Here is a 12,213-nt window from a genome sequence, read left to right as displayed (position 1 = left end):
ATTAATGAAAATAGTCATGGACAATTTGCCGAGCAATACTAGTGGATCCCACTGTACATACATTACTCTGTAAGAACGCGATAGTAAGTCAATTACTCAATGGTCCCGATACGTTTATTACAAAAAAATCGACAATAAATAATTGGAGTAAGAATTCAACATAACCTAAATAGAAGTTGGAATTCTCACAATCACATAATTCATTGTTATTCTTTTCATTCATTCTTTTCGTTTTCTTCTTTATCCTTTGTCTGGATTCTTTGCATCCTTCATTTAAACCAAGGAATTAATTAAATTTGAGAAATGAAAACTTTTTTTATTTGTGTCAAGAAGTATTTTAATAAATATCAAATAACTTACACAGTAGTTTATCTTCAGGCATATATACAAATAAGTTTCTCGTGTATAAGAAAATATTTATTGTCGAGCAAATCTTCCCTCCTGGTTGAATGTGGTAGAAGCATCTGAAAAGATATAAACATACAGATTGGCTTGGAAAACATTGTACAGTCACAAACAAAAGTACACCGAAAGTACAAATTCATGATTTATGATTTTTCACGTAAATGTATGGTCAATGTTTAAGCACATGTTGCATGCATCTGTTGATAAAATTTCGACCTGCCAGTGTTGCCAGTTACGGAGATGTGTCTCAAAACCGGCACTTTTTCACTCAACCCATAAAATTGCCAGTCATAAATCCATCAAATGCTGCATCCATCAAATGATGAATATTGGTCTCAAATGACAGATTGACATGGTATTAGTCATCAGACATCTAATTACGGCCCTTTGATAATTTCTCATATCTTTTTCTCACTCAAAAGTGCATTTCTGGAAACATTTTAACGCTGCCTTTCGTCAGTTATTAAATTTTCTGATTTTCTGTATGGAGTAAAGTGATAATTTAAAGCATTGAAAAATATTTCAATGGATGAGGCTTTATAATGCAGAAAACCCGGTGTAAATATCTCTTACGGTTTTCATGATATCAATTTTCAAAGTTTGGGTTGTAAATAAGTAAATTTTATCCAGTTCGTAAAGCGTCATACGTGGAAGACCCTGGTTCGATTTGTGCGCGCATTCATTAGGTGTTGCGAAAACGTGCCTGCATAAAGTTGCTCTGGGGATCACTCATGCTCTAATCAACGGGCACAAGCGAGCAGCCCTGGAAGGAGAGAAGGAAGGCTCCGAAAGATTACCTCCAGCATGACCCAGATAATGAATTTATAGACCACTAACTTGATCCCAACCGCTGTGTGTTTTAATGACATGGTACAATGAACATGAGATAGCTTTACATGTTGAACTCATACTATGAGCTTATTAACTCTTTAGGTGTAATCAAAACAAGCTGCATCTATACATGTTTTTTACATTATTTGTACGATAAGAAGCTTTATAAACAGAAAATGCACATTTACACGTGACTATATACAGCAGCAACAAAAGTGAAATGTGTCTTAATTTTCTAATACACTTGAAAACATGTTTATTATCCAAGATTTGAATTTGATATTGAAGGATACACGAGTGTATTTGCCCAACTAAGGTGACACATTTCGTACTTTGACCATTGTACAACACTTTTGTTGCTGCTAGTGCGTACAAATGTGAACACTCATCACTGTTCTGCTTTACATGAAATCACTGGCATACACAAGGGGGTAGCTGATGGGGATACAGCCCCTCCCGAAATTTTGAGAAAATAAAAAATTTCAAACGAAAAGCTATTAAGAACTCACAAAAATGAAAGATGTAAATGCAATCTGTGTATATTGAAGCATCAAAAGTTCATGAACTTTGATTTTATGCATTTAGGTGTGTACAGTCAACGGCAAAATAAATATGTGACACCCACATCCTAAAACACTCGCTTCCCTACAGGCGTTATGTGTATTGCCTAACTCTACGGCGATGAGTAGATTTTAATAGGAAATTCTCAATGGCAACTCCTATCACCGCAGTAGAATTAGGAACTATAACACTTTTAAGCCTTGTTACCATGTTTAATAAAACACTCAAGATGCTGGCCAAGACAAAAATTCTTGTCAAATAAACACACTATAATGATGTTTCAAGGTTATGGTAAGGTCTACTTCAGACTGTGAACCACATTCAATTGAATCATTCTTCAGACTCTGAACCAATTGAATTTGGTTCAGATCTGAAGAAGACCTTGCTACAAGGCTGAAATGTCACAAATGTGTTTATTTGACAATACTTCCCCCATAGAGCATAAACACCTGTAATCTTATGAGGTATGTATTTATTTCAACGGTTGTACATGGATATTTATTGGGGATAGCAACAATTTCTTGGAATCTTAAAAATCATGCTTACTGTCGTGTATGCACACAGTATATATTGAATTGAATTGATTTGGTATTTTAAGTCCACTTTATGCACAGTAAGGCTAATTGGGACTGGATCTACAGTTTATAGTGGAATCCGAACCACTATGTGCCTCCACCGGGTATCGAACCCGGGACCCCTTGATTACAAGGCGACGACGCTACCACTGCGCCATCGGGGAGGACCACACAGACTATGCACGCGTTTTATACATACTTAAACTTGAGACATAATCAGACCACTAATTAAAATTCAATAATAGATTTACTGGCACACAGCTTAACATACAACTTCAACAATGAACACCTCCATATTTCAACAAACCATAAACAAAAGCCTAACGATATTTCACACCTAACACTTACCTTGTTTCTATGTTCAATAAAACACTAAAATGCTGACCAAGGCAGAATTTATTGTAAAATAAGATACTTTAAACGTAACGTTTCCAACCTCTAACAGGGTCTTCTTCAGACAAAGATTCACAATAAATTCTCGAAAATGTTTGTCTGAAGAAGACCCTGTTAGAGGTTGGAAACGTTACGTTTAAAGTATCTTATTTTACAATAAATTTTGCCTTGGCCAACATTTTAGTGTTTTACTTGCTTACCTGTTCAAGAAGATTCAGTGGCGGGCTGCTGACCCCTGTACGCGAGGTCGTGCGCCCAGTCGTGGAAGCTGCGTGCGTAGCGCTGGTAGGAGTCCCAGGGGCCGTGGATGGTCTGGGCCTGCGAGGCGTCGGCGGCGATCTTCTTGCACAGCTGGAAGATGGCGAGCGCCACGGAGATCACGAAGGAGAAGAAGCTGAGCTGGAGGGCGTTCCAGGCCTTGAGGCCCAGCACCCCGATGGCCAGAGGGATCAGCGTCATCGCCTTCAGCAGGATGAACACCAGGATGGGGACAAGGATCTTCTTCAGCTTGCTTTTACGAGCTGTTCCAGAGTAGATAATATAACAGGCAATTATTTTCTAAATATTCGCGACAATGTTTGTTTAATCATTTCTTTAATACTCTGATAATCTAACTAACCGACCCCCCTGGTACGACGCCAAGGCCCCCCCCCCAAATAGTTTCAGGAAATCCACACCACATTTTTGTACGCTTATCCTCAGTGGTGTGAAAATGGTGTTGTTTACAATTATTAACTGTGTTATTGTGTTATTTTAACACCTCTCAGGGTAAACGTTGACCGATTGTGTTGTGTTGGGAATTTCCTGGGACCACTGTCTCTATCTCTTTAACACCATATTTTACGGTGCGGTTTGGGATCCCAGCCTGTTCATGGGCGCTTTTTGTGATTGCCACTTCATAAATTCCATCATTATCATCCTAAACTTTCCGATTGGACAAAAGTGACAGAAAAGCGGGGTAAAATAAAACAAATCAAACAATTTATTTAACCGGGACTTTACCCATAGTTTAAAATTGGATCCTAACCTGTGAAGTGTTACTTCACTGGAAATCCAAGCAGGCCCCTTGATTGCAAGTCATCAGCGTTAGACAGTAAAGAGAAATACATTTCCTGGTAAGGTTTAGCACGACTAAACATTCATATTCATAAATTAGAGCCAATATGTCTTCATATAAATATACAACACTGTACAATAGATAAATTAGAATATTTTAAAGTCTAGTTTTACATTTATTAACACGAATATAATAATTGTGTTGAGAAAGCTTTCGAATAAATATTTCTAAGATCCAAACAATTTTTACATTATACCTAATTTGGAAAAAAGTTAATAAATGTAGAAGTATTTTTTTTGGATGATGATACAGACTAAATTATAGACTAAATTCAAGTCAACAAGTATTACACATAATTTGTCTTTTTGTAAATATGCAAAATATGGAAAATACACGAAATTCTTAATATGATATTTTTCTGTTTAGAGACTCGATTATTCACTTACTTCAATGAAGATATTTTTGAATTCATGTGGCTTAACAGCATTTGTATTGTTGAATTTAGCGTCGCTTTTCTGCCATTATCGGATTATCGCGACAATAACGAAGAGTGGCGTTCAGATAAAATTGATGAAAAGACACTCACAAAGAACAACAACCATGACCAGTCGGGACTCGAACCTGGAACTTAAGTTGCGAGATCGAGCAGTAGTCTGTTTGTATTCGTTTATCAAGAAGAATCATGCTAAGTTTATGAACATATGATGTTATTAATTAATACACGTATACATTTATGATTAGCTTAAATTTTCGCGGGTGTGGTGGTCGAGCACGTTACGTAGAAGACTTTCCAAATCGCCAACAGGGTGAAGCATTCTTCTAGCATAAAATGAGACATATATTTCCACTGATACATTAATCAATGTCTATAAGACTAATATTGGAACACAGTAGAACAACTTGGAATTTTTAGTACAGCAATATTTTGATTATATTGTATTATAGTACACACTCGAAAGTGAAATTTTGATAATTGGCATGCTAGCTTCAGAAGGTTATGGGTTCGGGTCCTGGCTAGGACATGGATGACTCCTTGCAAGTTTTCCTTGATCAATTTAATTTCATCATCAATTATCCTCATCGTCTCGATTAATAAAAAGTGGCAAAAGTGACGTACAATAGCAAAAATAGAAAACATAGAGACTTTTCACTGGATACGACGAAAACCTTATCTCTTGGATTGACAATTTTTCATTAAGTTAATATTATGTGAATCGTAGGCATTAATTTACATTTGAAAGAAAATATGAGATCTTCATTATCTTCAGAAATGTGAAATATCTTGAAAGAGTATGTATGCAGATTGTTGACTCACCTTCTACGAGAGCCTTTCCTTCTTCTGACGGGAACTTCATGGTGAGAGTGACTTCGTCTTCATCAAGATTCCTCGGGGAGAACTTGAGAGTCGAACCCTGGAAGTACCCCATGGGAATCTTGGCGAGGATATCATGGGACTGGACGTACTTCTGAACTCTGTCCAGGAAGGGTGACTTGAACCCGCGCCCCTCGGCTCCCTCCTCCTTGTAGGAGTTCCTCACGACGGCGATGTTCTCGGACAGCTGGAAGGAGTCCTTCCTCAGGACCTGATCCAGGAAGGTGAGGACCTTGTACTTCATGCAGGCGACTGTGTCGTTCTGGAGGCAGTTGGTGTAGATTTCGTCCACCACGCTGTCCATGGAAGTACCCTTCCAGAACGTGTTACCCTTGGCACTCTCGGCCTCCATAGGGTGGCACGAGGCAAGCGATGCCATCACCAGTGCCAGGTATGCCACTGCGAAACCCATTGCCACTCTGACCACAAGACACCACCGCTCGAGCTACAGTCCACGGTTCCTCAACGACTCAGCTGTCGGTGACCCTGAACCAGGCTTTTATACGTGGTCTATTATCAGGAGCAGGAGGACCATATTGGAACCGCGGCATCTCTTTATATGCAGCCTCGATATTGAACCTTATTCACGCGATCGTCTTCAGATATCATCGCCAGGAATTCCGAACACCGATGTGTGCCACCAGGTAGCAGTTCCGTCGGACGTGATGTCCGAGTGTCAGGAGTCGCGTTTGGTATTCATCGCTCATCTTCATCGTCACGTTCGTCTTTACGGACCCGATGTCTTCGTCTCTGTTCTGAATCGCCAAATGCTAACGGAGCCAATAAACCATTAGAGACACTGGCCAGTGAAAGCCATTAACGACGGCCATCACTTTTTCGCTTGAAGGTTAGGTGATGTTGCAAACATACACATCAATGGAAATCTACTGTTTAAGATTTAGCTGAACCTTTGACCGACGCCAGCCAAAATTACTCTTCTTTCGAAGAAAAGATATCATACTCCAAATTCGTGTCTTTGTGTGGTTTGCTTCCGCTGTCGTCAAGGACGTATTTAGGGGTGTCCAGGGGGCCCGGATCCCCCTGAAAGACTTATCGAGTACTAGAATTAAATAATGAAAAATATATTCGTTTAGCCTTTGTTGTATAATTTTCTCTGAACTTATTGGAAGACAAGGATTATAGTGGGATCATACGGCTTTCAAGGACAGGAAGGACGTATTTACCGAGGGATCCAGGGATCCTGGCTCCCCGAAAGACTTACCAAGTACTAAAATTAAGTAATGAAAATATTAGCATTTGTTGCATAATCGATGGTTATTAATTTCCTCTGAACGTTTCAGAAGGCAAGGATTATATTGGGATCATACGGCTTTGAATGACATTACAAAGAAGATTTATGCACACTACAACGGAAAATAATATGCATAAAATATTAATCAGAAACTTACTTTCCTCCAACTACATGTAACATGATTTTGGTTATTCGATAAATATTCAATTATTAATTTATTTGCCATTAATTTCATTGCCAGGGCACTTGTTTTTATGCAAGTTATTCCGATCTTAACTACAGGTAAGCTACGTAATGAATATGCGCTGTTATATCTCTATTCTTACACAGTATTTTTACCTATTCGTGGAATACTAATATAATATTAATTTATGTATTGTAATTAGTATTAATTTGATTTAATATAACTATTTTAATATAAACATTATTATTATTATTATTATTCCTGAGACCCTTGGTTCGAACCCCCCCGAAACACATTTCTAAGTTAGACATATGCTATGTGATGAAAAATATGCTGACATAGCTACGAAACCATTGTGAATATATAGACAACATCGGAAGCAAACCACACCAAGATTCACGTAAATGCTCTGGAAGGAATTCTAACTAGATGTAAGTTTTCAGAATTTGGAAAACGACATCGTTTTTTCGAAAGGAAAGCAATTTTAGGAAACGGCTTCTCTGACGTCAGCCAAAGGCCCAGCGCAGCGTTAATAGCTCAAAGATCTGACTTTTCATAGCAGTTGGTGGTGAGCCTAGATTTTCCCGATAGTAACAGTGCATAAAACACGATTATCTCGTCATACATACAGCATGATAAAATGTAACCAAACATACATATCATGTAGTACTAACGGTCAGCAGTCTGGAATGTGTTTTTACCAATTTTACTTTGAGGTGGCAACGAACAGAGAAATCTTTGAAAACACTGTTAGTGTCGGGACATGTAGGCTCACTTTCCGTGGAATGGCTGCATAACTATGAAATCATCGTGTATCCATCTCTGAAGAACTATTTTACGTCAGTGCCCTGTTCTTTAATTTGTTAATCCAAACGGCTCTCTATCTTGTTGTGGGAAACGAAATTATTACATTCATAATGCTATCATTGACACATTTACTTAAAATGCTAAGTAAATCTTTATAATTTAATTGCATATTATAATAATACTGATTAACTTATTCAACCAGTGTATGAAAGTATTGAAATGTATGTACTTTCAATTATAACTATTTTCACTTATTTGAACCAATAGCATACCCAGACATTTGTTCTGTGATGGATTGAACTTGGAACGCATGGGAAAAACTTGGTAAATTTTCAGTTACAAATTGATTTGCTCCCTTGGACCATATATATATATACACACGGCTTAGAGAGTTCATATCTAGTGCGGGTGTGTCTTCTATGCTGTCAGAGATAGCAATGATAGTACTCAATGCAATGATTTAAAATCTTTTATTAACTTATTTGTTAATTTCGTACTTTTCGCAACATGTGTATTTCCTGAATTTCCCAATGTATTTTTAGGCTCATGTGTCTCGGAAAGGGGCTGCAAGCCAATTACCCCTTCCCTTGGATATGCCTTCGTTTGGACAAGTTTTAAAATTTAAATGAGATTCTAATATCCAAAACCCAGCCACTAAGATGAATACATCAGTGCACTAATAAAAAAACAGAAGTAAGGTATATTTGCTGTTTGCAAAAACACAAAAGAGAATAATGTAATGTAGTATACTAATAATGGGTGCCGTGCTGTTAACCACATTGATTGGTTAAATGTAGTAAATAAAATTATGTAAATTTTCATATAAATAGTGTTTGTGAGTGGGTTTATAAAACTCACAATTTGAGTGTTTAGCACAAATTGGTACACAACTATGATAAATATAGAAAATTCAACCTTAGCAAACCAAATAACATTCTCCATCCATATGATCAATTCAATTATTGTTTCACGAGACATTACAGAACCCTATCTGGAAATTCTTAACCTCAATGTGATACGGTTCCTCTTTCAAAGAACTCACTCCTCCCCCACCCCACCGTTTTCTTGAGGAAAAATAAATAATTTAATTAGTTAATTCATAACAATAATTACGTAGATTTTATCTTCAGTGCAAATTTAACCTGTTAAAGCAAAATTTTCCCCTGACAAGAAGTTAGAAATGGAGATTTGATATTTTTTGTTCCAAATGATGCACCTGCTTCAAAGTAAACAGTATACCAACACAATTATATTTTAAGAAGTGATGTCATTAATGAATACGAGAATATTGCTTATGTCTTGTAATGCAGCTATGGTATAAAATATCACATTCACCTCAGTAAAGCGCCAAATACACATTGGCGCAACATATCATTGCGAGCAAAGCGAGCAAAAAAAATTACAACCATTTTTTTGCAGGCTTTCAAGAACATTAATTTAATGGGATGTCAATACTTTCTTAGTATCCCGAGATATTTTGTCTTTTCCAGCTTCTCTTTTGGCATGTTCAGGGTCGAAAACGTGTGGATACCATATCGCTAAGATTACGTGGGAGGAGCGCACGTGAGATCAGCGCAGAGCAAGATTTCGTGGGACTAGCGCATAGGATCTCAGGTGTTAGTGGGATTAGCGCACAGTATTATCAATAAGAACCTTCCCTCGCACTTTTCTTTCCAGACTTGGGACTGGACAACGTGCTCTTTTCCTGCATACAGACATGGTTTTTACAACTTCCAACTCTGCAATGCTCGGAACACACTGATGAGATTCTCTTTCCAAAACGTCGTTGTTTAATGTTGTCTTTAGTGATCAATTGCACTTCAGCCGGCGTTCCTTTACACATCTCCAGTAGATAACATTTTCAGTCTTACGGCCAACAGGATACTGATGTCCGTCCAGAAAGAGACAAGGTTTACCCTTGGCACTGGTAATAACTTTCATTGCGAATTCACCTGCAAGGAAAGAAAGAAGAACATTTGAATGTGCGCTCCATCCACAATCTTTTTCTCTCTGTGCTCAGATCACACTGTGCGCTCCTCCCACGTTCGCACGACACCATCGCTAAATACAGTTTTCAAAATTTAATGTTCGAACTCTCAACTACAGAAATCCCTTGATAATCTAAGATTTAACACTTTATCAAGAGCTTCCTATCTCCCCCTTTAAATTCTACCACCAAAATTTCCATGCCAACTTTAGACTTACTGTTGATATTGAAGAGTGGATATTGCCTTCTTCAAAAAATTAATTCTCAGTCTCTACACCAGCGTTTTCGCAACAGTCTAATACAATAGTAATACACAAGAATTGGATACCCCCTTAATTTAATACTCAATCCCCTCTAACTAAAATTCCCGCCATTATCTAAGACCTAGAGTATTATACTGCTCCCCCGTTTAATCCACAATCTCCACCGAAATATGTAAGAGTTGGTTATTTCTCTCCCTCCCCCCTCTTCTATAATACCCTTAAACACTTTCTTTTCTTCATCTAATGCATTAAATATGGTTCTTTTAAGGTGTAAAAAGTTTACATGCATTTTGGAAAATATATATAAATGTTGAATTTTGTCTATGTATTCTTTACATTATAGAAACATTGATTGGAACTGCGAAATATTAAAAAGTAAAAACCTTAGAATTCCAAAGAAATGAAAAACACAAAGAAGAAAAAGAAAAGAACAGAAAATACATATTTTCAGTAAGTAAAGTAAAAAAATACACGTAAAACATTAACACACATACATAAAAGATACTCAAATTACAGAAAAGTCAGTCGGTGTTGGTTATACAAGTTTTGACGAAAGGTTTCATTTTAGGGTAGCCCGGTGCTATATCGATCGACGAAAGAATATTCGATCCTAGCGCAGTGTTAATGCTCAGGTTGGCAAACTGCATGGCATCAGTGGAAAAGGAGAACCTACACGGTTGAGACGCGCACAACGCTGATGCTGTTTGTAAATTATGTGCCTGTATAAAATTGGTTTTGGAAACAAGGTGTGTTCTCTGCATGTGCATTTTCACATAGTTAAAGAGATAAGCTTTAGAACGTAAGCTGTACGTACCAGCCACATTATTATAAGTAAGTGAGTAACTATATATGTAAGAGTGGGGTAGGTGTATTAGTTGTTAGTCATACACGTTCGTGGCGCCCAAAGGTGCAAAGCGCAGTGTAGCCAACCAATAAAACAAATAGCGGCTTTTGGGGCTTTTACGATCATTTTTTTTCCGGGGTTATATCGATCAGCAGATTTTGTGTTAATTTACTACAAAAAATAATTACGAAAACTTTTGTTATCCTTGCAGATGGTGCTCAATGAAAATTGTTGTGTACTTCCACAACCTAATGATAGGCCTAGCCCTATGTCTGTCCCTTCTACTGCACCATCTTCCCCTCAAAGGGCCTCTACAAATTTACCTCTTCCACTTCACCATTCTCTGAAATAATCCCATCTCTCACCAAACAGCCAGAAAAGACAAAACGATGTACAAGAAAAGTGGGATCATGCCACTATATTCAAGTAGAAGAATATGGGGTTTTATATATTCGTCCTGGGATTTTCAGCTGTACTTAATTTGTACAAGAGATATGGAACATCCTGTTGTGCATTCTGTATCAGAGAAATAAATTTATATTTGTTTTTTAAATTTTATATCGCCTTTTTTGCCAGTTTGGCTAGTCGAGACCATGAGGATGAATATGATAAAATGAAATTGACAAAGGGACGCTCGCAAAGAAGCATGCATTAATATTCAGAGGATTGATCACGAGGTTTACATCATCTTTTTAGGACAGAACTTTAAAAGAATATTAAATAGCCGATAAACTGAAGAATAAATTTCAAAAACAAGTGGAGACATGTTCGCTGCATAAAATTCCTGTACTGAATGCTTAGGAATTAACTGCAGTACATAGGGGTTCATAAAACTGAATGCAACATGGCTTAGTGTTATAATGTATGAATACACATCCAGATTCATCCAGATTTATTTACTCAAAGTATTTGCCCATTACGTGAATATTTTCAGTGACTAGAAGTAATTAAGGTATTTGCAAAACCTTATTTTTCTAATTTAGCGTTTTCTCGATAAATTGGGTACAAAAGGACAAGACACATTTCATTTTAGTACAACCTTGTTGTACTTTCTACTTTTGTAATTAAAACGTAATATGTGTAAAATATAAATAGGGTATCCCACAAAATGCATATACACTTGATAACTCACATAATTTTCGGACATTTTCGGGATTAATCAATCTGAAAAAATAGATGAAGCCGAACTAAGCATTAGCACTAGAACAACGAGGAAAAGAACCATCCTAGAACAACAGAAGGCGGTCATTTTCACCGCCATAAGGTTTTAATGGGATTTTGAAATGAGAGCTACAGCATGAAGAGAGAAAAACATTTTATTGTTGTTTTTTTACACTCTCGACACAATCGTCACCATGCGAGAGACCCCTGTTCGATCCCTGGCGGGGATGAACTGGGATTTTTTCCAGCTGTTCAAGCGGCTCCGGTGCTCACCCAGCGTTTTATAATGTGGTTACCTGGAGGAAACTCTGGGTGGTAACGGCGGCCAGGTGATCACATCACCCCCCCCCCCCCACACCTTCTGCCGTGATCAAGATAGTGTAAGGCCCTAACTCCACACCCCCTATAAGCCTTCACGGCGTGGTGTAAAGCACAGGGAAGCACTTTACTTTCTCTCTACATTTCTTCCAAACTTCCGTCAGCACTGCAAATTTGACGGTCTTTAGTCTTTCCTTTCGATA

The 12,213-nt window shown here is 37.6% G+C and overlaps 1 protein-coding gene across 1 annotated transcript; it reads right to left on the bottom strand.

Annotated features, from left to right (window-relative positions):
- Nucleotides 1-365: 365 nt before the first annotated feature.
- LOC146003065 (uncharacterized) lies at nt 366-5,700 on the bottom strand. The gene is made up of 3 exons (XM_083141234.1): nt 5,138-5,700; nt 2,966-3,286; nt 366-464 (listed from the first exon to the last, which is right to left on the bottom strand). Exons 1-2 carry the CDS (start codon nt 5,604-5,606, stop codon nt 2,970-2,972), a joined length of 786 nt encoding a protein of 261 aa, XP_082997360.1. The 5' UTR covers nt 5,607-5,700; the 3' UTR covers nt 366-464; nt 2,966-2,969.
- Between the last annotated feature and the right edge of the window lie 6,513 nt (nt 5,701-12,213).

The sequence above is a fragment of the Lepisma saccharinum genome, chromosome 19 (genome assembly GCF_977018435.1).
Source record: "Lepisma saccharinum chromosome 19, izLepSacc3.1, whole genome shotgun sequence".
NCBI lineage: Eukaryota > Metazoa > Arthropoda > Insecta > Zygentoma > Lepismatidae > Lepisma > Lepisma saccharinum.
The sequence above is the reverse complement of the archived record's forward strand: the minus strand, read 5'-3'. Positions and strand labels throughout refer to the sequence as shown.